The sequence below is a fragment of the Bos indicus x Bos taurus genome, chromosome 9 (genome assembly GCF_003369695.1).
Source record: "Bos indicus x Bos taurus breed Angus x Brahman F1 hybrid chromosome 9, Bos_hybrid_MaternalHap_v2.0, whole genome shotgun sequence".
NCBI classification, from domain to species: domain Eukaryota; kingdom Metazoa; phylum Chordata; class Mammalia; order Artiodactyla; family Bovidae; genus Bos; species Bos indicus x Bos taurus.
This window is the reverse complement of record NC_040084.1, coordinates 94,924,637-94,950,604: the sequence shown is the minus strand read 5'-3', so window position 1 is coordinate 94,950,604 and position 25,968 is coordinate 94,924,637. Positions and strand designations below refer to the sequence as shown.

The following is a 25,968-nucleotide window of genomic DNA, read 5'->3' as shown; positions in this document are numbered from 1 at the left end:
CAGTTGTGTCTGACTCTTTGCAACCTTGTGAACTGTAGCCCGCCAGGCTCCTCCATCCACGAGATTTCCCAGGCAAGAATACAGGTAGTGGGTCGCCATTTCTTCCAGAGGATCTACCCAACCCAGGGATGGAACCTGCGTCCCCAGTATCGGCGGGCTGATTCTTTACCAGAGCCACCTGGGAAGTCCTTCTGTCTCTTAGATGCTGTATTTTATGTTATGAATAACATTAACAACTACCGTTTTTCATACTTTTTAGAGTCTATATACTGTACTGAATTCTAATACATTTCATGATATTCAATCCTCTCCATAACCCTATGAGACTGGTACAGCCAACCCCATTTTACGGAAGCGTAAATTAAGGCTTAGCAAGAAAGAGTTTCTCCACTTTTTTTTTTGAGATAAAAACTTCTCAACAGTATATGGTTCCTAAGTAGGGGAACCAGAACCTGAACTGGAACCCAGGTCCCTATAACGTCAGAGCCTATGCTCTAAACCACAATAAGCTGTCTCGTGACCTTATTTCTTTCTGTGATGTTGCTGGTGAGCCCAGGAGCTTTGTGCAAGGCCCGTGGTCTGCACTGTGTGTACCGGGTCATGCTGGCTTCGGTTCACATCCATTTTAAGCACTTTTTTCTCCTCATCCCAACCTTGTCATTATTTCTAAAACTGCTGCAGTATGATCCATCTCACATTGTCTTTGGAACACAGGAAGGTACAACCACCCAACTCAGAGCACACAGGGCTGCGTGCCCCGGAGCTCGGTGAACAGGCTTTGACGGGGAGGAGGTGGATGTGGGCACGGTGGGAGCCGCAGAGGGGAGTGGTCTTCTCCCTCCTCGGCTGAGCCACATGAAGCTTCAAAACACAGACCTGACCTGCCAGTGCAAGACCTGTGTGTGCACCTTACAGGGAAGAAGACGCTAAAGCAACAAGAGCAGCAAAGTCTTCAAACGAATCCTAGATAAAAACATCACTAAATAGACTGAACTGGAAGAGCAACTAGCTTTCGATATGGCTCTTTATAAACGGCACAACCTGCTGACGTGACAAAGATGAAATGTGAGGGGAACGTGTTGCTGGAAACGCAGTCGGGACCCAGGAGTTTGCAATGAAGGTCCTGGGCCTGTGAAAATGTGTAGACAAATCACCATCCACAGACCTCTCTGCATACCCCCATACCCTCATACCGCCCCCTCCCCACCACTCCCCGAAACCAGGGCTCATCTGCTCCCTGGGGCAAGCGTAAGAGGCTGCAACACTGCAACTTAAAATGCAAGCTATTCACCTCCAAATCTTTGCACTGTTCATCTAACCTAAGTGAAGATGGAGTGAGAGTTTTTCAAAATGGAAAAAAACCACCAGACTGATCGTCAGACTTGCTACTGATAGTCCAGGTAGGGGGTCTGAGAGCTAACCTCCTTCAAAGAGGACCTCATCTGCCTTTGATGCAGAATAATATTTAGAGGGTAAACACAGGTATCAAACCCAAAGGTTAGCAAAAGATTCATGAACACTGAAGTCTTTTGAAACTTATTTTGAAGAAACCACGAAGGCTGTAGAAGAGCCTTAACAAGCGTCATGAGTCCAGGAGGTGCTATAGCTGCAGAAAAGTGAGCCAGCCAAGGTCCACAGATGCACGGCTGCTCCACGGCAGGGTCAGGCTGCGTCTAGAGCATCTGCGGGTTCAACGTGAAGACCGAAATTAAAGAAGGGAATGACAAGCTTTGTTTTCAGAAGAGAGAGACCAGAGCATGGCGAGTTCTAGAAACAAGACAGAGATGATTAAGGAGGGTCCTGGAGAAGATGAAGTGGAAAAAGGGGGACCGTGAAGGTCCGAGGACGCAGACTTCGTGTGGCACGGCCCCTGCAGAGGCAGACTGTGCAAGGCAAGGAGAAACTAGCTAATAACAATAATGATGATGACGGAGCCATCCTGAATCATGACCTCAAGCCTGGAAGAGCAACCCCAAACTGGGTGAGAGGCTAAAACAGACGAGTTTCAAAGGGTCCTTCCCAAACTCTAAGATGCTCCCATAACCACCCCCGCCCAGGAAACTGCACATCTCAAGAAAATTAAACTTCAAAACCCCTTCTAGAATGTCTAGAATAGGCAAATTAGAGAGACAAAAAATAGATGAGTGGCTGCCGAGGACTCGGGTAGGGCTGGAGGGGATGGAGAGTGACCGCTGATGGGCACAGGGTTTCTTGGCGGTGAAGAATGTGTTCTAAAATTAGACCACGGCGATGGTTACACAACTCTGTAAATGGACTAAAACCCAGAGAATTGTACGCTTCACAGGCTTCTCCAGGTTTCTCTGTGTAAATTATATCTCAGCTGAGCTGTTTAAAAACACAGCTCTCTGGGGATGGGCTCCAGGGAACACTCCATCCGTCCCCGGGAGTGCCTCTCTCTGCAGCCACTTAATGCCACAAGCTGCTGAGCGCGTCTTAGGTGTTCCTTTCTGTTGGAGACACTGAACGTTCTCAGAGCTTTTTCCGTAGAACTCAGAGCCCACGTAAGACATCTGCCCACCTGTCTCCCCGAAGGGCGGACAAGCTTCCTTTCCACAGCTGCCAACTGCGTGAGGACAAGGTGCCCACAGCTGAGGCCAAGTCAGGTCAAGGGCGGTGAGACCCGGCGTGTCAAACACTCCCAAGGATCTGGCAGGTGGCCCTGGGCCTCGAGCCCTCGGGAAGAAGGGCCAAAGCGATGGAAGCCGGGCACAGGGGTCTTGTGAGGGCACCTACATCCCCTCTGGCCAGGGAGGAAGGTCCAGGAGGACATGGCCAAGACCCTCCTGGGTAGGAACTCCCTCAATGGGGCTGCGTGCTGTTCGGTTGACGACAAATGTGTACTTGGCCTCATACCCTGAACACTTCCCAGGAGACAGAAGGCCAAACAGCCCTGGCACCGGCCAGAGCCCCACGTGGGACAGCAAGGGGTATTTTTAGAAATCACGAGAAACCAGTGTGCAGTTCTCAGGTGGTCCGGGAACAGGCACCTCCAAACACCAGACCTGCCACACGGCCACTAGGGCCCCCCAAACCTTTCAAAGCTTTCCAGGAGGGTCACAGGTCTCAAAAGACATCAGAGGTCACATTTTCAATGCACCGAACTGGGGTCTGAGCAAAGGGAACTGCAATCACACGACGTGGTCCACTTACCCCCCGAGACCTCCCATCTCACCAGTGTCATCAGGGAGCTCGAGGTGGGAAATCACACAACGCGTGTGTCTCTGTGTACAACACCACACACACGTGCAACGCTCACATGCACATGTGCACACACACTGACAGCTCAGCTCAATCCAGCTGGGCTGGGGAGAAAGACCTGAAACTGTGCCAGGAAAGAAACACGATGAGAAGAAGCAGCCCACAGCGGTGTGCAAGAGCAGGTGAACAAGGACAGACAGACACACACAGACAGGCTTTCTCATCACTTACCTGAAGCCCTGGCTGCTCCCAGAACAGCGGAACGGAGCCTCGGATTTGGACAAAAGAGGACACGCCATCATCCATGTAAATTGTCTGCACCGCAGGGAGACAGAAGGGGAAAGGTATTCTTCAATGAAAGCGAACGTCCCGGGGCCGGGTAACGGGATCCGGCTGCTGAGACCCGACACCAGCCAGAGCGAAGGGCGGCCGCGGGCTGGGGTGCCCTCTGCCCCTCGCCCCGCCTGGCCCGCTCTCCGCCCTGCAGGCCAGCCCAGCGCACGGGCCTGCAGGCCACCCCCCAGCCTCCGAGGACGGACGGGAATTCCCACAACCTGACCCACCTTCCCCGAAAAGCCCCGCAGTCCCCTCCCCACCAGCTTCAGGAACAGAAGCAGATGGGCTCTGGGACTTAACTGAGACCTTCCTGGAAGCCCTCGACTGTCAGCCAGTCAGCCGGCCAAGCAGCAGGCGCCACTGGAAAAGGACCAGAGGAAGTGAAAGGGAGCAGCGGTAGGCAAAGCCCGGCTGGCGGCACCTGACCGCCCTAGTCCAGACTGGACATGACCTCACAGTCGGTCCCGGCCCCACGCACTGTGTTCCTAAGCGTGTCACGGAGTCCACACACACACACACACACCCCTTCCGCAACCTTACACACACACACCCCACCCCTTCCACAAGCTTCCACACACACCCATTCCACAACCTTACACACACATACCCCTTCCACAAGCTTACACACACACACACACACACTCTCCACAAGCTTCCACACACACAACCCTTCCACAAGCCTCCACACACACCCATTCCACAACCTTACACACACATACCCCTTCCACAAGCTTCCACACACACACCCCTTCCACAAGCTTCCACACACACCCATTCCACAAACTTCCACACACACACCCCTTCCACAAGCTTACACACACACCCCTTCCACAAGCTTACACACACACACTCTCCACAAGCTTACACACACACCCCACCCCTTCCACAAGCTTCCACACACACCCATTCCACAAGCTTACCCACACACACCCCTTCCACAAGCTTACACACACACACCCCTTCCACAAGCTTACACACACACACACACTCTCCACAAGCTTACACACACACACACCCCCACACTCTCCACAAGCTTACACACACACACACCCCTTCCACAAGCTTCCAGGGTGACAGCACCTGCAGGACACGGATGATTCTTATAAGCTGAAGTATCTCCCCCCACCCCCACCGCACACAGTTCCTTCAGGGCGTACCAACTCTTCACCTGCCTGCGGGCCCCCACGGATGCTCTAGCGCCAGGGAGGTCTAAAGGGACAAAAAGTACAGTCCTGAGTGTCATGAGGGGGAGGCTGCGGCAGCTATCAGATGCTGCCCTTTATCTGGGTAACTCTACCCTGGCCTGGCAGGGCCGGCCCGGGCGATGCCGCTGGCCCTTTCTATTTCTTACTGGCCTGCTCCCTCACAGAGTAGCTTTCCATGTGGCTAGATCACACTCAGATCACACATGCATTAGTAATTCTGCAGTGGAGAAGCTGAACATTAGACGTGAAGGTTCCCTGGACTACAGGAACCACGTAAGCCTGGTCATCATTAGGTTGGGCTGAAACTCTATCCCTTCATCTCCAAAGGAAAAAATGCACTGGGTTAAGAACTTGTCTGTTTCCAGATACTGATCACCAGCAAGTGGGTTACCCACCACTGTTTTACTGACAAAAGCAGAAGAAAGTAGCAGGCTGTTTAAAGTACTGTTGGCTACAAAGAGATTAAATGCATACAACCACACACACGTCCAGACTCTTGAGAGATCACCAATTCGGCCAACATCTCCACGTAAAGGCAACTCGTAACTGAGCCCAGGATTTGGTGTATGCTAAGGACTTCCCTGGTGGCTCAGATGGTAAAGAATCCGCCTGCAGTGCAGGAGACCTGGGTTTGATCCCTGGGTCGGGACGATCTCCTGGAGGACGGAATGGCAACCCACTCCAGTATTCTTGCCTGGAGAATCCCCATGGACAGAGGAGCCTGGCAGGTTACAGTCCATGGGGTCACAGAGTTGGACATGACTGAGCTACTAACACGTTCGCTTTCAGGGAACTATTACCCTTCCTTTATTTTGTTGTTATTTTAGTCACTGAGTCGTGTCTGACTCTTTGCAACCCCATGGGCTGTAGTCCGCCTGGCTCCTTGGTCCATGGGATTTCCCAGGCAAGAAAACTGGAATGGATTGCCATTTCCTTCTTCAGGGGATCTTCCCGACCCAGGGATTGAACCCGTGTCTTCTGATCTGGCAGGCATATTCTTTACCGTTAAGCCACCTTCACCTTATATAACAAGCGCTAAAAGCACTGCTTCCAGAGTTAGATATGCCCCTCCCGAGCTGGAACTCGCACAGAACCAGCTTCAGGAAAACCCCCGACAGGCAGTCCCAGCACTGCAGACCCCACGCCTTGGGCAGGAAGGAAAGATGCCCCCACATTCCTCCATTCCTCCTCCCGCATGAAAATACCCTTCTCTGTGCCCCATCCTGTCATCAGGAACACTCGCCTCTTGGTTCCCAAGGTGACAGGACAGCCCCGACCTGTCACCCAGTAGTGACGGATTTGCAGGGCTTTCCTTTCTGGGTGAAAGAACACAGGTGTTGATGCTAGTGGGAGATTCAACACCTGTGGCCTGGCTTCACAAAGGTAATTTTAACAGCGGGTACCTGGCGGAGGGAGGGGAGGCACGATGAAGGGTGAACACAGGTGAGCTTGCGGGTTCTAGGACACCACCAACCTGGGTCCCACACTCATCTGATCCGCGGGGTGGCCTTGGCTGTGTTCTTTAACCACCTCCAGCCTCAGTTTCCCCCTCTCAACGGAGTTTGCATAACCTGGATCACAGAGGTGTGGACGAGGCCCCGCAGGGGAGGGAGTGAGTCGGGCAGGGCTCAGGCTGCAGGCAGGAGAGGGAATCTAGTGGGGGACAGACAGAGGTGGGGGTGCCACACAGCAGGCGGGACGTCAGGAAGGGGGAGTCACGGCGGAGTGTGGCTCAAGGCCAGGCCGGGGGCCCCTGGACCTGGCACCTGCGTGCCCTCTTTCACAGAGAGGTGGGAGCAGCGACCCAACAACCCCCAAGAGAAAGGGACAGCAGGAAGACTCGCCACTGGTACTGATGCTTTTCTCTAAAAGGCTTTCAGCTGAGCTTCTATTGCAGGATGAGGTGTTTGCTGTGAGGAAGCATTTAACAGGAGGCTTCCTGTGTGCTGTTTTGGATCTGTCAGGAATTCTCTGTTCCTTATTAATTCCTGAATATTCAGGAATTAAGAGGAGAGGCAAACCTCTCCCAGGACTGAGGAATCCAGGCATTTCCTTCATTAGTGTTTCTATATGGTGATAAGTACCCTCTTCCTTCTTGTGAACCATACGGTAAAAGTGATTGTTTACAACTCTCTCTCTCTTTAATATGGATCGCCTATGTTTTTAAGTCTGGAATTTTAATCTTTATCTTTGCTGAGAATAACTACCTTGTAAGACAGTATATATGCCCACACCATGTTCAAGACCCTCTCGAGAAGGTGCTCTGTACCTTCACCCCATCGAGAGGGCGCCTGAGGCCTTCGTGAACAGAGCAAGCCCTGTGCCAGGGGCTTTATTGGCTTTCTGCGTAAACCAAGGAATATCAGCCTCTTTCTCTCCTTTACTTTCTTATCGTTGACTCTGACCACCAGGTTCCCGTCCATTAAAGGACCTCAACAGTTTGCAAACCAGTTCTTTCCAGGTCTGCACTCACGTCCCTCCCGACCTCCCTCATTAATCAGTGGCCTTATCTTCAGGAGCCAAATATTTAGCTTTAGCTTTTGCTTTCTTTGGGTAGACAAGGGGACTTTCTGGGCTGAGTCACGGTGGCAGAGCATACCCACCAGGCAGGTCTTCCAGCTGAGCGGCCAAGACTCCAGACGCTTCCTCCCTGTCGCCAGGGAGACCAAGATGCCATCCGCACCTGCATGCTAATGCGTATCCAGAGCACAAATGCACACAGAACGTATACACGTGTGCACACAAGCATGTTCACAGCATACATATGCCGGCGTGCCCCCCGTCCCCCCGAACAAAAGCCCCCTACCCACAAAGTGCACACACACATAGCCTGCCTTGACGGAGAAAGACTGTTCTTTCCTCTGAGAGAAAAAACCTAAAAGGCAGGAGTGGGTGGTTTGAGAACACCTCCCTTTTCTGGCTTCCCAAGAGTCTGACTCAGGAGAAGCCCATTTGCTGTCTCCACATCAGGGATCTAGCCAGCTCCATCTCGCCCCATCTCTTGTCTGGACAACGGGGGCACCGCAGCCCGTTAACCGCCCTCAGGCGTCTGCTATGGGAGCCCCCTTCCTGACGCCTAGGGGCTGACGCCTCCCAGCCCATTAGCAGGGGACACAGGCTGGAGGTGACCCACTGGCATCACAAGGGGCTGAGCCGCCGGAGTTAGGGCGCCTTCCTGCCTCAGGCTCAGTACCAAGCAGAGCCGCCGCCTGCCCCCCTTGGGTGCGGATGTGGGGTTTCAGACCCTGCCGTTTCTCTAAATGCCAGGTCAGCAAGCAGGCAACACCTTGTCTTCCTCTCCCCCCCATAGGACTTCTGCTCTGGCTCCAGGCTCCTCCTAACACACAGACCTCTCCCTGCCCCCGCTTGCTCTGCTATCTTTCTCGTCTCTCTCCAGGCAGGAGGCTGGCAGCTGAACACTGGCCACTCACCCTGGGAGACACCCCCGAGATGCAGACGCCTGCCCACGAGGGGCCAGCTGGCTTGTTTCCTTCCTGTGGCATCCCCAGCCGGTAGGGTCACCATCAAACTCAAGATGTGCATCCGGTTGCCAACGAGGATGCTCCTGGCATCAGCTCTGGGAACTGACTCCTCTCCGGGGTCCCCTTCTCCCCCCACATGCCAGGGCAGTCAGGCTGTTCAGGGCTGGGGGGCCCCCGATGGGCGTGAACCATCCCCGGCTCCTCCCTTCCGTGGTGGAGAGCACAGGGCCCTTGCGGAGCAGCCTGGGATGAACACGCCCCACGAGGAACTGCCCTGGCTGCCAGCCCACGACTTCCTGCCCCATCTGGGTCTGTGAAAATGAAATCACTGGGCTGCAGACACCAGGAGCCGTGGGGCAGGTGCGGTCATCTCGAAAGCCTTGCTGGGCTGCCATGCAGTACTGGAGGCAACCAGGTCCCTGCCTCTGAGCCCAGAAACTGGGCCCACGGGGGTACCAACGCAAGTCACCAGGCACCTTAGATGAAACAAAGAGCAGAGGCTCAAGCCCTGTGTGTAGAGAAATGAGAAAAGCAACGACCATAGGGATTTCTCATACACTTAAGTGTACTGCATTTAAAGCAGAGTCCTAATCTGCTAAGGTCAGATGGTGCTCTTGCAACGGACTGAATTGTGTCCCCCCACCCACAAAGGATATGCTGACGTCCTAACCCCCAGCACTGTGAACGTGACCTGATTTGGGCAGAAGAGGCACTGCGGGCACAATTAGGTAAGCACGGTCAGGTTGGGGTAGGACACCATCGTCCAACCTGCCTGGTGTCCTGGAAAGGGGAGGAGCCACGTGGAGGAGTGGCAGGAGTGGGTGGTTTGAAAACACCTCCCTTTTCTGGCTTCCCTGTTCTGGACACCAGGACAGAGACTGGCGCGATGCTGCTACGGCTGGGCCACCTGAAGCTGGACAAGAAGAGGTGGACCCTCCCCCAGAGGCTCCAGAAGGAGCACGGCCCTGCCCACGCCCCGATTTTGGACTCTGGCTTCCAAAACTGAGAGACAATGCATTTCAGCTGCTTTAAGCACCCTCACCCCTAACTCCCCCACCCCGCAATTTGTGGTACTTGTTACAACAGCTCCAGGCAAGTACCACCATCTTCTTGACATTTTCAGTGTTTAAATGTCTTATCTTTCAGGAACGGACAGTGATCCGGAGGGCAGTTGCTTTCCCGACGACTTCCTTGACAAGACACAGTAGATGGGGCACCAATTAAAAAAACAAAAACTGGTTGAGGGACTTCCCTGGTGGTCCAGTGGTTAAGAATCCGCCTTCCAATACAGGGGACGCGGATTCAATCCCTGGTTGGGGAACTCAGATCCCACATGTCTCAGGGCAACTAAGCCAGTATGCTGCAACTAGAGAGAAACACCTGCAAACCCAGAGAAGCCCACGTGCCGAATGAGGAGCCACACGCCATGACTAATATGACCCGAGGCAGCCAAAAACAAACAAATATATATATTTTTAAAACCTCGTGGTTATAAGAGAGGAGATGGGGGCCATGTTTCCTCTCTCAGTTTTTAAAAAATATTTATTTGGGTGTGCCTGGTCATAGTTGCGGCACGTGGGATCTAGTCCCCTAACCAGGGATCGAACCCAGGCCCCGAGTTGGGAGTGCAGGGTCTTTGCTACCGGACCACCCAGTGAAGGCCCATCCTCTGTCATTTTTAACCAGGTGTTCATTCACCAGCCTCATCTATGTCCAGGAGAGCAGATAGTGGGAAAACAGAAGTCACAGGCAAGAAACTGCCCGTCACTCATCTTCAGGCTGCTGATTGAGGTCCTCCTACTCAGCATCTGACCCCTAGAGGACCCTCCCCCAAACTGTGCCTTCGGAAAGCCCAGGCAGGAGCAGCTCACACACCAAGGGCAGGGACTCAAACCTGTGCTGAATTAAACCGCTCAAGTCCTGGTAGGAACCACCTGGTGCAGCTGCAGCAGTAAGAGGGGATGCGAAGTCACATCTCCACTAACTAAACACGGGCTGTTTGCAGCTTGACACGCACGGCAACACCGCACATGTGCCGTTCGTGGGCTTTCCTTTATGACTGACTCCACTGCCAGTCTACATGGTGGTATCATCCTACAAATCGCATGTTAGCAAAAAACATAAATAAATAAAGCATCTCTGGGAATGAGAACAGAAGTTAGGGGGATGAAGTCAGTAAGAGATTAAGCAGATGATTCTACTCCATGGAACTGAAAGCAACTGATGCCCAACACGGAACTTTCACAAACCTCAGCTGCTAAGACTTGCTTCTAGGATGAAGCCTCAGGAGATCAAGAATGAAAAATAACTTTCTTCTCTCATCCTTCCATTACTCATCTACTTTTATTGTTTCCTGTTTAGTTGCTAAGCCATGTCCAACTCTTTCATGACCCCATGGACTATAGCCCGCCAGCTCCTCTGTCCGTGGGGTTCTCCAGGCAAGAATACTGGAGTGAATTGCTATTTCCTTCTGCAAGCGGATCTTCCCAACCCAGGGATCAAACCCACGTCTCCTGCACTGCAGGCACGTTCTTTACCACTGAGCCACCTGGGAAGCCCATTCATCTATTTACTTTTGTCTTTAAAAAATTTTCAAATCCTATTGGTTCAAAAAAAAAAAAAATCCTATTGGTTCATCCATCAGCTGCTCTCTGAATAACCACCACCCTTCCTGATTGCAGCAAAAATTCCTGCTGTTTTTTAGCTGCAATTACCCCAGGTAAGCCATGTTTTTCCAGCATGAGAAGAGAATCAGGAGAACACCGTGCAAACCAGAGGCCACGCTTGCAGACACAGCCCCAGGGACACTTTCTGTCCTCCTTCCTGGGAGAGTGAGGAGCCACGCTCATCAGAAACTGCCCCCAACACCCCGAGTGGAAACACATTTGCGTGGGTGCATCCACTCTGAGCCACCGGGGACCCCGGGCTGGCCTGGGCACTGACCTGCTCCGTCTCCACGAAGTTGGACACGTGGCCGTCGTCGTTCACGCCGCGGGTGTGGAAGCGAGCGCCGGCACGCTCGCAGCTGATGCGGGAGATGAGGCAGGCCTTGGCCTGCTTGTGAGAGGCATACACCGTGCGGATGGCCACCACCCCGCAGATGACCTTCAGCAGCCAGTCACAGCAGTTCACCTGGTGCTGCCTCAGGGGCACGTGCAGCAGCTGGTTCCTGCAAAACGGAGCCCACGGTGACTCGGGCCGCCTCACACCCTCCAGGAAACACTGCACTCGTAGCAAGCAGGGGCGATGCCTGGGGGCCGTATTCCTGCAGTGCACACGCCCCGTGGACTCCACACTCGGGACACACAGCAAGGACGTTCAAGTGCTCTAGGGGCACCACAAACGGCAGGGCCACCAGGACACAGGCAGTGGGAAAGGGCTACTCCCGGGCGTCAGCAGCAGTGATGGCATGCAGGTGCAGGTGTCAGCCAGTCGCTGGGCTTTCAGGGAACCACAGAGGAGCCTCTGTTTACACCAGTGCCCTCTTCAGTTTTTGAACATAAATCCCTTCGGTAACAATTTAATCATGTTTTATGGTGAAAGAATAATGATAAATGACAAATGATAAAAATAATTAAATACATGCATGCTTATTTAAATTAGATACAGATTCCACAAGGTGAACATGATGAGAGTATTACAAAGCAATGGGAATTAAATAAAAAGGATGAGATGAACATAAAACTTAAAGTTCCAGTACTTCCTCCCCAAACCAAGTGGATGGTTCTGGGTCTCTGGCGTCCATGATCTTCATGGGATAACAGCCAGCATTTAGAAAGGGAACCAAGCTCCATTCTAAGTGCTTTGGGATGGATCGACCCATTTCATCCTTGTATCAGCCTATGTATAGGCATTATCATTCACTCCATTTTACAGATGAAGAAACTGAGGCACAGAGGAGAAACATTTGCCCAAGGTCACAGAGCCAGGTACGCGTGGCATGGAAGCTGTGCTCTTCAGCCCAAGCCTCTCCTGCTGAAGGCCCTAACTATAGAGCTGCCCCCGCACACAGTCACACCAGCTCTCATGTCTCACTCACCTCCCCGACACGCACGGGAGCTTACTGAGCAGGTGATGGCTGAGAAGTGGGGCTTGGGGGTGGTACGAACCTCAGGCTGCTTCCAGACTCTACACGCTTCACCCAGGGGACCCGAGCTGTGCTGTTCTGAGGTCCTTCACATGCTCCCCCAGAGGCAGGGACCCCCACCGTGTAGCGAGCTCATCTAGATCACGGTGCGCTGTGTATTTAAAAAGGCAGCACCATTCCTGCCCTGAGCCCTCATCAAAGACGCAGCGCCCGCGTTTCTGGAGAAGTGTGCTGTGAGCTCTGACATCCCAGGTGGCTTCTCCAAGCGGCAAGAGCAGCCGCTCCCCACTCTCAGGCCAGCCTCCTCCCTGACATGGCCACGTGGGCACTAAGGGACACACCGCCCCCCGGGAAGCAGGGCCATGTCTGAGCTCTCACACAGGGCGCTGGGCTGCTGAGGAATGATGAGCACGAAGCATCACTTTACAAAAACACCTTCCCCTCTTCTGAATCCCTCTCTGAAATTCAGCTGATAAACCAACTTTGTTGTTGTTCAGTGGCTCAGTCGTGTCTGACTCCTTGCAACCCCATGGACTGCAGCACACCAGGCTTCCCTGTCCATCGCCATCTCCCCGAGCTTGCTCAAACTCATGTCCATCGAGTCAGTGATGCCATCCAACCACCTCATCCTCTGTCACCCCCTTCTCCTCCTGCCCTCAATCTTTCCCAGCATCAGAGTCTTTTCCAATGAGTCAGAGCTTTGCATCAGGTGGCCAGAGTACTGGAGCTCCAGCATCAATCCTTCCAATGAATATTCAGGGTTGATTTCTTTTAGGATTGACTGGTTGGATCTCCTTGCTGTCCAAGGGACTCTCAAGAGTCTTCTCCAGCATCATAGTTTGAAAGCATCAATTCTTTGGTGCTCAGCCTTCGTTATGGTCCAATTCTCACATCTGCACTAAATCAACTTTAGTAACCCATGTATTAAATCTGCATCAAGGGAAGGTCTCCAGAATGTTCCAGGGTCTTCCAGCCATACAGTGATGGCTGCCATCAGTCATCAGGGGTCAAAGCAACCTTCTGCTAAACAGACAACTCTAAACAATCCCTATTGTAGTCACACTGGCCTGACCCCCTGTAGGACGGCTCATAATCCTGAAAGAAGAAACCCAAACCTATAAAGGAAAAGAGCTTGCATCTCCTTCCAGGACTTGATTGTACCGGGAAGCAGTTATCGACGGGGAACAGTAACCACCCAGAAAAACGCCTTCACCCACCAAACCCCCACTCTCATGCACCAGCCGCGTCTATTGCTGACCCCATCTGACTCCAGATGTGGGCTCAGATCTTGAACCCAGCACCCCTAATGGTGGGTTCAGGCAATCAAGCCCGTGACCATGCAGCCGGGCCTGACTCAGTTGTGGTGAGCTGCACAGGTGCCGCCCTGAGCCCAAACACCACGCACCGTCCAGGGCTGGCTTCTCCTGGCCAACTGGAGGCAGTCCAGAGTCCACCTGGGGCCTCCCCCTTCCCAAGTCCCTCTCAGTCTTCACTTGGTGACTCCCTGCTTTGTCTTTCTCTTCCCTGTGTATCTCAAATCTCCAACCACAGAGCTGGCACAAGGAGCCCTGGGAACAGTAGGTAGGTACAAAGGGTGACACAGACTCCCCAGGCATTCAAGGCTTGTTACAGCTTCCGACACCTCTAGCCTCGGCTCATCAGGCAGTCCTGGCTGAAAATGGCCCCGTGGCCTAACAAAGACTCCTTCATAATCCACAGTCCCTGCGTCCCTGAGCTCGGCTCCCTTCAGGAGCACAGACATCCGCAAAACGGAGCTAGGGATTCAGACACACCATCCGCTGGACCTGATACCCGGAGTGTGGTCCTTGAACCAGCGGCCCTGGCGCCACCGTCGGCCGCTTGCTGGAAAGGCAGAGTCTCGGGACCCAGCCCAGTCCTGCTCAATCAGAATCTGCATTTTTAACAAGACTCACGTCCTTGAAGTCTGAGCACACTACTGCCCCCCCAAACCCCACATCACCAGAGAACCTAAGGGGATCTGGGGGACAGGCAGCACGCACATATACAAGGACACTGTGAACCCCTCTTTGTCCAAGTGGAGTCAGGAGCTCGCTTGTGGGGTCCCAAGCGCCAAGGAAAGTACACTTACAGGTGATGAAACCTGTGACCTCCTCTGTTTGGGCAAAGGGAGGAAGGAACAAACAGAGGGCACAAAGATGCCTCATCGGCCCTGACTCAGGGCGGGAAAGGCCCCAGAGGCCAGCACTGGAGCCAAGAACACCCAGTCCTGTGAGGCGTCTCCGAACAATTCCTACAGCAGGACTTCCATCTCTTCCGCTTCTGACTCGAACCTCCGGGTAAGTCTGAAGGGAGCAGCTCCATTGTATGCAAATCACCAGGCCCCACCCCGGGTCTTCCACGGGACCTGTCAAAGGTCATGAGCCCCGGGGCTGACAAGGGGTGACAACTGACACTGAGGGGCATCCATGCCCGTGATCTCCGAAGGGGCCCATTACCGCCCATCACCTCGGCAGGATGACTCGGCTCTGCCGCTGAAACCGACAGGTTTGGCTGTGGGATTAGCAGCGTGGGACCTGGAGCCAGGATGCCCGAGTTCCAATTCCCTGCCTCATTCAAGCCTCAGTCTCCTCACCTGTAAAATGGGAAAAACAGACCCTACCTCATTGTTTCCTATGAGGAGTATGTGAGCTACAACCCACAGAGAACTTAGAAGAGCGCTTGCTTTACAAATGTCTGTCCGCTGGAGGATCACCACGAGAACTGAGGGGCCTGGGGAGGCGCTGAGCACAGGCCCATGCGCTCAGGGAGCACCGGCAGATGCCGGCACTGTGCTCCTTAGTTACGGAGCAGATTTTCCTTCCGGAGTCTACATAAGACCACCTTGAACACCCTCCCTGATTCCAGCGGGGGCTAGTTTTCCTCTCATTGTGCAGAGAGCGTGGGCACCAATCACGGCTCCCACAGGTAACCCACGTGCCCAGGGATGATGCTAAGAGACAGAAGATGCAGGTGCTCATCAGAGCCCGCCCTCCGTGTGAGCCGGGGGCAGAGGACCAGGGCCTCACCAGAAGAAGGAATTCCCCCACTCGGAGCTGTCGTCACCCTGCTTCTGCGCCCGGACGGTGAGGTCGAAGCAAGACCCATCGTTGGGCCAGGAGAAGTAGAAGACCCCCGAGTTGAGGATCTTCCGCAAGGCCGCGAGGCGGTCCTCCTCCTTGGCCTCTTCCTGGAGAGGGTAAAAGTCGGTGGCGGTGATTTTGTAGATCTCGGCCTCTGGGATTCTGCCCACGGATGTGCAGCCTGTCACCAGAACCAGGAAGCTCAGGGAGGTGCCACCTGGAAGGCAAGTGAGACACGGGGACTGAGGATCGCAGGCGGTGACACGGGTGACCGACAGCCGCAACCACGAGATGGACTTCCTGTTCTCTCCCTCACCTCCCAGCACCCCGCCTTCAGCTGAGGGATCCGCCTGCCACCCGAGCCCAAAGCCGGCCCCGCCCACCAGCAAGAGAGCCACCTGCAGCCTGTAAAAACTGGAACTCTCAGCCCCACCCCACCAGGCCTCGGGGGCGGGGCCAGCAGCCTACTCTTAACAAGCCTAGGGGTTCCAGGTGGGTCCTCCCCCACCCCCAAGCCTGAGATACTGCCTGCAGCCTGCCCAGCCCACACCCCAAGCCTCTCAAATCCACCCTCCCCACAAACCCCCAGGGCCCCGTCCTCCAAGCGCCACTAATGGAGCGGCCTGATTTCAGACTTCCTGCCTCTCCCCACCACGCAGCACACAGAGTCCAGCCGCTCTTATGGGCTGTCTCTGTGGCTCCCCAAAGCACCCTTGCACCCCTGGACTTCTGCCAGCAAGGCCTTCCTTCCCACTCACCTTCCTGCCCCCACCCTCTAGACCAGCTGGGGCCTCCTTGATGTCTCCACCCACCCCACGCCCTTCCCAGGAGAACTCCTCTCCACCCTTCTGGGGTCAAGTCGGCAGCACCTCCTCTGGGGAGCCTTCCCTGCTCTCCTGAGACACCGCCAGGTGCCCCTTAGACACTGCGAGGAGCACTCAGACGTTCCCTCTTAGTTCTCATCACATACAAAGCTAACAGCCTCCTTCCGTGCACGTATACCCCAGCCGACTGGGGGTTCCTTAGGGACAGACTCTGTTTGGTTGTCATATCCCGGCAAGCCGGCACTTCACACAGCAAGTGTTTGATGAAAACGTCCTAAATAGGCCAATGAGACAGCAGCTCAAGCCCCCTTGCCCCCTCCCCGTGAAAGGCTACCCCAACCACTGCGGACCCTGTTGTTCGGAGGAGGAGAGACACCCCCCTTCTGGGGACCCCGCCACACCACCCACGGCTTTTTCTGTTCCACGTCCCCAGGTTGCAGCAGGTCCAGGCACACAAAGGTGCTCGAAGACACGCGCTGGGGGCGGGGACGGTGGGGACACTGACCCACCGTCCTCTATTTCAGGAGAAGGCCCAGGAGACAACTCGGTGGGTAGCTGGCCTCGAGGGGCTGGCGTGATTCCGGCAAGCCGGCCAGAATCCTCGTCCCACCAAGGTTTAAGGGACTCGCTCCTACCAAGACCTACTCCGGATGACCTGTGGTCACCGTCTGGAGCCGTGGTGGTCAGCGTTCTCAGATCTCTGGACACTCCGCTGAGACCCTGAAGACAGCACTTAACAGGAAGACAGCACTGCTGGGGGCCAGGGGACGTCAGGTTTCATTAAAGACCCCTTCATTCAATAAATAGGTCACCCACTCCAATAGGCTTCGGGGGTAGGGGAGGAGGTCACATACCACCTCTCCGGTCATGTGATCAGGAAACCTTTATTCATTCTGTATTTCTGGCTGTGCTGGATTTTTGCTGCAGTGTGGGCTTCTCATTGCAGAGCACAGGTTCCAGGGCATGGGGGCTTTGGGAGTTACAGCACACGGGCTTAGCTGCTCTGCGGCCTGTGGGATCATCCCGGACCAAGGCTCGAACCTGCGTCTCCTACCTTGGCAGGCAGATTCTTTCCCACTGAGCCACTAGGGAAGCCGGGGAAACCACTTTGAAACAACATAAGAATAAGGCCGTCTACGGGGTCACACACAGTCGGACACGACTGAAGCAACTTAACAGCAGCAGGAATAAGGTGGTTATGGCTGTGGACAGTGACAGGAGTCAGGGGCCGAGTCTCTTAAGGAGAACCGGTGTCCTTTCTGGAAAACAGCTGGGGTTTGTGTGCGGCTGACGGCCTGTGCTAGAACCAGCGCGCAAGCATCTCATCTGCCTCCTTCCGTGGGCTCAGCACAGGCAAGGCGGAGTTCAAGAACCGTCCACTCGCACGGGCCAGAGGACAGCCCAGTGGTTGAGGCTGTGAGCCGGAGACTGGACTCCGGAAGGGGCGGGTCCCACCGGAAGGGGGCGGGTCCCGGGGGAGGATTGGAAATTCTCCTCTCTCTCTACACCCGCGTCGTGCAGTCGTGCAGTGGGTTTCTAGCCCCACTTCCTCAACAGCCTCTGCGTGGGGGGACCGAGTCCCTGGCAGGAGTCCCAGGTTGCTCTGAAGACAGCAGGCACTTTCTGTGCAGGGCAGCGGCCCGGGGGAGGCTCGGGGCGGGCGTGCGACAGCAGGCGTGAAAAGGCTCTTGAAATAAATGAGCGCAAGGGGAAGAGCTATCACCACTGAGGAGGCAGGCTCCCGAGTCCTGGGCCGAGGGGCTCGGGAGAAGATGCAGGAAAGAGCCGCTGCGTGGGAGCAAGCTGGAAGCAGATGCTTTAGTGACACTCGGTTCTCAGGGATGCTTACCGTGTGCCAGGCACCACTCCACAACCCTGCTCCCAGCACCCTCAACCGGGAGGTCCCATTTTACAGGCAGGGAGATGGAGGCACAGGGAGGGTGAGTAGCCTGCCCAAGGCAGCACAGCGGGGACCTGGGATTCAAAGCCACTTTCTAGCCCACCCCAGGAAAGTCACTCAAGCCAAGTCTGGTTCCAGGGCCGGGGGCTCCTGACCGTGTCCTTGCAGAAGTACAGCCAACCTGTCTAACAGCACCGCTGTTCTAGACTTGGGGACTGGCCCGCGAGGAGCGGAACTGCCTCTCCAGTGCACGGCTCATCTCTGTTGGACCCAAGATGCAAACATGGGTCTCACCTCGGCCCAGGCTCCGTCCAGCCCTGCGGGCGGGTGGCCTTCAACCACTTCAGCTGTTGTCTAAGAATTGTGGTTGGCCAATGCTCCCCTCGCTCATTTTCAAATTGACACCAGAAGTTTTCATCATTAGTTTAAATGGTTGTGAGTAATATATTTTCCAGCATGTGCTAAATATTGACATGTAAAAATAAAACTGTTGTGGGCCTCCATACCAGTATCCAGAGGAATCCAGGTGGTGATTTATATTCATCATCATCTATTTTTTTTAAGGAATCATGAACAAGATCTTCTTGAACAGATGGGATTTTTACTCCTATTTGCCGTCCACTTTCCCCACAGAATTTCATCCTAATGTTACATTCTGTGCGTCACTCGATCATACTGTACAGCACTTTGATCCTAAAGTTCTGAGTCTTTAAAAAGTTTTTCTTCGGGCTTGAGTTATCCCTACAATGATTTTCAGTAGAGATTGGTCAAATGGTGTAAACAAAACATTTTTGTTAAACGATCATTTAACATAAAAAGTAAAGATTTGCTGGAAAGGCTTCTCTTAACGAGACGAGTGGTATTTCTCGTTCATGGACACGCATTTATTGGTGGAATGAAACTAGATTCCAATTCCGGTTCTATTTTTCATTTTTATAGATGTAAACGCTGAGGAACCTTGTTCACATTGATAAACAGATGGGAACAGAAAGGGCTTCATTAGAGAAACGTCACTCAATTCTTCAAAGTCCTTCTGAGTTACATGGTAAGAAAAAAAGAAATCACAATGAATTATTGACACAGCGCTGTTAATGCTGTCAGCTGACACCCCACTTACTTCTTCCATTTTGTGGAAAGAAAACAATTGACTGTCATCTGACTTGTCAACAAATCTGTCACCTAGTCATTGAGGTGACTGACTTGCTCAACCGCTGACAATATTCTGACTTGTCCCTTTGTTTGGCAACCTAGAGGCATTTACGTCTGGAACAACACAGCATGCTGAGATGCTGTGCGAAATAAGACAGCAGAAGGGTGGTTATGGGTGGAACAGGGAGGGTGAGAAGCCAGCTCCACATCCCAGGACATTCTCAGGCAAACTGATGACCGGGAGGCGCTGAGGAGCGGAAGTTGTTTTCCTCAGATCTAACCACGTCCATGCTCACAGTCTCTGTGACCCCAAGAAAACGGCCCCTCAGCCTGGCAGGGGTCAGTCAGTCCTGGCAACACCATGTCCCCCCATCTGTTTAAGAGCGGCCCCTGAGCCCACACAGAAGGTGTCTCCAGGGGTAAAACAGGCTGGCGAGACTCGCCTGCCCCAGGCGAGGGAGAAATCCTCTCTGAGGTCACCTTGAGCATGGGATCCCAGCTGTGTTTTCAGTAACTCAGGATCAATTTTCTCACAGCCCGGAAGTGAAATGGGCCGTGGGTGAGGGGTAGGTAGTGATTGGGGGCTGGGGATCTCAGACGTCATCAGCCAAGGCTGAGTCCAGGGCCTTGAAACCAGATAGGATCTTGAAACAAGGCAAAGACAAAAGTCAGGCTCACCTTGGCCTGAGAAGATAGGGCTCCACACGCCTTTCAGCGGCCTGTGGGGCCTCAGGCCATCTCTGGGCACCAGATGGGCTCCCATCCCTTTCAGCTCCAACTCTCTGGTTCCAGGGCTCCAGCAGCAGCAAGACCATGCCTGGGTCAGAGGATGCTGGCCAGAGTCAGGTGAGGTGTAGGCGAGGGCAAGAAATGGGTCACAGACCAAAAAGACATCTACACCAGAACCAGGAGGGCCATACCCACACAGAGGCAGTCTGGGTGAGCAGGGTGGGGCAGTGGATTGCAACTACCTCAGTATAAATATGTGCTTCCCAGGTGGCTCAAGGAGTAAAGAATCCACCTGCCAATGCAGGAGATACAGGGTTCGATCCCTGGGTCAGGAAGATCCCCTGGAGTGGGAAATGGCAACCCCGCTCCAGTATTCTTGCCTGGAAAATTCCATGGAGAGAGGAGCCTGGTGGGCTACAGTCCATGGGGTCTCGAAAGAGTGGGACATGACTGAGCAAATTATATATACAGGTTAACTGGGATAGGGTTTCAGTTTGAGATGATAAAAAATGTTCTAGAGATGGACGGTCAGAGAAGGCAATGGCACCCCACTCCAGTACTCTTGCCTGGAAAATCCCATGGACGGAGGAGCCTGGTGGGCTGCAATCCATAAGGTCGCAAAGAGTTGGACATGACTGAGCGGCTTCACTTTCACTTTTCACTTTCCTACATTGGAGAAGGAAATGGCAACCCACTCCAGTGTTCTTGCCTGGAGAATCCCAGGGACGGGGGAGCCTGGTGGGCTGCCGTCTATGGGGTCACACAGAGTCGGACATGACTGAAGCGACTTAGCAGCAGCAGCAGAGATGGACGGTGGTGATAACTGCTCAAGAACGTGAATGGCCTTCATGCCACTGACCTGTAATGCTTAAATGGTTAAAATGGTAACTTTGAGGGACCTCCCTTGTGGCTCAGCTGGTAAAGAACGTGCCTGCAATGTGGGAGACCTGAGTTCGACCCCTGGGTTGGAAGATCCCCTGGAGAAGGGAACGGCTGGATACCCGTTCCACTATTCTGGCCTGTAAAATTCCATGGACTGTATATAGTCCACGGGGTCGGAAAGAGTTGGACATGACTGAGTGACTTTCACTTTCACTGGTGGTCCAGTGGCTAAGATGCCACGCTCTCAATGCAAGAGGCCTGGTCAAGGAATCAGATCTCTCAGGATCTGATTGCAGGATCACAACCAAAGATCCTGCAAGCCACAACCAAGATCAAAGATCTCGCATGCCATAACTAAGACCAGGAGCAGCCAAATAGATAAATAAATAAGTAGTTGTTAAAAATGGTAAATTTTATTATCTTATATATGTTAGGTGCTCAGTCATGTCCAACTTTTTGCAATCTCATGGGCTGTAACCCAGCAGGCTCCTCTGTCCATGGGGTTCTCCCAGCAAGAGAATCCCACTGGAGTGGGCTGCCATTCCCTTCTCCAGGGGATCTTCCTGGCCCGAAGATTGAACCCGGGTCTCCTGCATTGCAGGCAGATTCTTTACCATCTGAGCAACCTGGGAAGCCCTATCTTATGTATATTTCATCACAATTTGTAAAAACCTCCAAAACCTCAATTTAGAAATCCTCTCCCTCAAGAGAGCCATCTTCAAAGCCCAGCTCCAAGTCAGAGCTGTCTGGGAGAAATTCCAAGCCCTGCAGGGACAGGTCCCGAGTTTCATCCAGCCGCGGCCACTCGTCATCTGGCCGGGAAGGTTGGGCGCCGGGGCCACCATGAGTCACCAGCACACACAATGGTTCATTCAGAGATGGTGCCAGGCATGTTCTGCGTTGGAATTTCTCTGTTTGCTCAGCCTAAGAGTTCTCTCCCCAGCCAGGTATGAGGGATCTCAACCGTGGGTGCCTACACACCATCCTCCCTCTTGACTTCGGGTCCAGGATACCCTCAGATCTATGAACAGAGGACCTGGGAGCCGATGCTTCCCCACCTGTGAAGTCAGCAGCTGTGGCTGGAGGAGTCCGAGTCCCCCGCCCCTTACCAGCGAGCTCAGAATCCTGAATACCTGGACCCACCAGGTATCTGTCTCATCCCTGCTGAGAACACGAGCACCGTGAAGGCAGCAGTGTGCTGGCTACTTTCACCAGCTTCCGGGAGCCGGCTGAGCACAGCGCATCCCAATTCCATCCTGGCCTGAAACCACCCACGGTGGATACACTTACACGACAGAACCTGACAAACACAAACCGTCAGGGATTCCCCACCAGAGAGCCGGACGCCAAATAATGACCGGCCCACCACTGGGTGTAAGAGTTAAATTATTAAGACTGATGGCCGGTTCCTTTCAAGACTTGCTAGAGAATACTGCATTTTCTGAATCTCAAAGGACTCCTAAAGACTGTCAAAGGTCCCCCTCCAGAGACGGTCCATCGTGTAGTGACTGCCCAAAGAAGTCAGCCGTGGCTGACTACCACCAGGGGTCACAGACCCAAGGCACTCAGCCTGGGCCCCACGCCTAGTTCTCCCTGAGGAAACCCTGCAGGACAGCCCTTCGCACCCACTCAATAGCCAAGTTCAGTCCATGTTCATTTTCTCACGTATTAATAAAAATCTTCAGAACTATGTAAGATAGAGATGAGGCAGTTTTCCTGCTTTTAGAGGTGTGAAAACAGCCCTCGAGATATTGAATGAACTAAGAAGGTCAGTCTGTCGAGAAGCTGAAATTAGACTTGAGGAGGGCTGTGTGGTGGAAGGCTTACAGGACTGCCAAGTACAGCTTTACAGGCTGTGCACTGCCCAACTCCAGGAAACACAGTTCAATGGAGACCTCAATGTATTCAACCCCCAAGGCTATGAAATAGGGAGGCCTTGAGAGCTTAGGGGAAAGGGGAGTTAAATCCCTATAATCATTGGGATAAGTTCTTTTTATAACAACACTCTCACTTTCTATGCCTTGTATTGTGTATGGGTCAGCAAACCCGACTCTCATATCCATACATGACTACTGGAAAAACCATAGCTTTGACTATATGAACCTTCCTATATTCATTGGAAGGACTGACGCTGAAGCTCCAATACTTTGGCCATCTGATGCAAAGAACCGACTCATTGGAAAAGACCCTGATGCTGGGAAAGATTGAAGGCAAGAGGAGAAAGGGGCGACAGAGGATGAGATGGTTGGATGGCATCACTGACTCAATGGACATGAGCTTGAGCAAGCTCTTGGGAGATGGTGAATACCAGGGAAGCCTGGTGTGCTGCAGTCCATGGGGTCACAAAGAGTCGAACATGACTGAGTGGCTGAACAACAATAGGAAGCCCCAACTCCAGGGCTTATCGTGGGGGCTCCAACCCCTTCCTGCTAGCATTTCAGAGAGGAAGGAGGGACTCTGAGCTCTCCATGGAAATCTACAAACTTGTGAACATTTCTTAATTTCTAACATAAAAGGCTGTGTTCACTTAGGTAGACTGAAACTGAACAACTGCCCTAAGTTAATTAAGAACCTGAGCGGAAGTCTCTCTCTCTGTACAGAGACCTTCAGTCTAAAAGAGTCAAAACGGGGCCCACCTCCCACTCGGTCTGTTCATCCTGGTGGCAGGTGAAAGCTGGAATTTCACTCTGTACTGCCAGCACCCTCAACAGGTGGGGAAGAAAACAAAACACATCGTAGTTCTGGGATAGGGACTTGCAGACGGAAAAGAAAATCAAGTTCAAGCCAAACATTCCTCAGTGTAACCGAAGAGAACTGGAAAAACTCAATGACAAGGCCCAGTCCTTCCATCCTTCAGACTCTTGTTCAGTCGCTCAATCATGTCTGACCGACTCGTTTTGTGACCCCATGGACTGTAGCCCGCCAGGATCCTCTGTCCATGGGATTCCCCAGGCAGGATTACTGGAGTGGGTTGCCATGTCCTCCTCCAGGACATCTTCCCGACCCAGGGATGGAACCCGAGTCTCCTGCATTGACAGGCGGGTTCTTTACCACTGAGCCACCAGGGAAGCCCGCATCCTTCAGATATCCTGGGCACTTTCAGAAATGTGTTCAGAAAGGCCAGATAATCCTGATGTTCCAAGTCAGAAACACTCTCACTACACTCAGGGAGCCTTCACAGGCCCCCCTGGAGGGTGGGGCAGGGTGACACAGGCAGGCAGGGCTGGGGGTGTTCAGAGGACATCAGACATGGCTGGGGACCAGGGGCTGTACTCGCTCCCCCCTCGGGGGGAGGAGCAGGTGGGTGAAGGGCCACAGGCAGGGAGGAGGGCTTTGTCTGGGGCAGCACTGGGAGCTGGTCACCTCTCTCCACTCCCTGCCCTGGAATGAGCCTCCCGTAGCCGGGCACCCACAGACACCCTGGCTCACTCGGACACTGTCTGTGGGGGCTGCCAGTCTTCCCAGTCAGGACCGGTTTCCTAGAGCTGATTTCCAGCCTCAGCCCAGGAAGACAAGCTTTCCCCTGGGATACAGGCAAGGTACCACTTCCCTGGTCTTGGAACCTTAGCCTTCCTGCCCCTTTCAGGACAGAACAGCCTAGTTGGTGAAGGCAGCCCCTGATGCCATAAAAAAAGCAGTTTAAAACCTAGTCACAGGTTCAAGGGGCTTCCCTTGTGGCTCAGCTGGTAAAGAATCTGCCTGCAATGTAGGAGACCTGGGTTCAATCCCTGGGTTGGGAAGATCTCCTGGAGAAGGGAAAGGCTACCCACTCCAGTATTCTGGCCTGGAGAATTCCATGGACTGTAAAGTCCACGGGGTCGCAAAGGGTTGGACACGACTGAACGACTTTCACTTTCACAGGTTCAAGAGGGAGGGGGCATATGTATACCCGTGGCTGATTCACGTTGCTGTATGGCAGAAACCAACACAACATTGCAAAGCAATTATCCTCCAATTAAAAATAAGTACATTTAAATTTTTAAAAAACCCACTTGCCTCTTAAGGACTGCCCCACTTTCGGCAAGTCACCGATGCGAAATGAACCATTAATTTACGCACAAGAAAAATATTGCCAATCATAATTGTAAAATGCCAACAACTGTAACATATCTGAAACACCCAGATGTTATAATATAAAAAAATGTGTCATGGAATAGAGGAATTACAACTCTTAAGCTTTCTAACAGTTCCAGTTCCTACCTCAAGTTGTTGGGAGAGCTGAGTTAATAAATTAAAACACTTAAAACTGGGCCCAGCACAGAGTAAGCACCACATAAGGTCAGCTGTCATCTTCACATCCTCGTGATTGAGGAAAGGCCGCAGGAATTTTTTATAACCTCGGGAAAAAAAAAAAAAAATCATGGCAAGGGGAAAAAAAACCTACAGAAACCCTTGGCAGGCAGCACATCTTCATGGAAAAAAAGTAAGTGTTTAGAGGCCGCTAGATCCAGGTTTGAATTCTAGCTGAGCTTCTTAGGCAAGTTATTTTTACCCTCTGAGTCTGTTTCCTTTACTGAAAAGGAGAATAAAAGGAGAATAAAGACACGGTATCATGTTGGCTTGTTTTTAGGATTAAAGAAGCGAATGTACACTTAGCCACTGGCACAAAACAGACATTTAATACATGCATTTTGTCATGTGGGTACTGAGTGTTTTTCCTAAACACTGTTTGGAGATGATCACCATCATAGTTCAGAGGAGAAAAAAAAACCACCCGACTAAAGAAAGAAGAGCCAGAAAAGTAATGGCAAACAACTGTGCTATTCTGTCTGCTGTGAAAATCCTTAGACCAGGGAACACAGCTGCTGTGTGGATGTGGAGATGAAAGCAGCTGCTGTGTGGATGTAGGCTTGGGAAGAGCCTGCGTTTGAGCAGCTCACAGCCTGATCTGGTCTTGGCCCCATAAGTCACCAGAGACACTGGGCAGGGACAGTGTAAATCAGACGGCAGAGAGGGGAGGAAGGAGGGGGCTGCTGAGCCCCGGCATCGCATCAGGGCTCCTGCGAGGCCCAGGAGTGCAGAGGTGACCGAGCGGCCTCACAGGGAGACTGTGA

At 53.1% G+C, this 25,968-nt stretch overlaps 1 protein-coding gene across 4 annotated transcripts in view; it reads right to left on the bottom strand.

Moving 5' to 3' along the window:
• The window catches only part of SYNJ2 (synaptojanin 2), a 111,822-nt gene that overhangs the window by 43,848 nt on the left and 42,006 nt on the right, over positions 1–25,968 (bottom strand). For 3 of the 4 annotated variants that reach the window (XM_027551936.1, XM_027551937.1, XM_027551935.1), the window contains exons 3-5: positions 15,377–15,647; positions 11,186–11,411; positions 3,451–3,534 (exon numbers count right to left, since the gene is read on the bottom strand). In XM_027551936.1, coding sequence (XP_027407737.1) covers positions 3,451–3,534; positions 11,186–11,411; positions 15,377–15,647 — 581 coding nt within the window. Of the gene's footprint in view, positions 1–3,450; positions 3,535–11,185; positions 11,412–15,376; positions 15,648–25,114; positions 25,252–25,968 lie in introns of all 4 variants that reach the window. The other variant, XM_027551938.1, reaches the window with a different exon arrangement.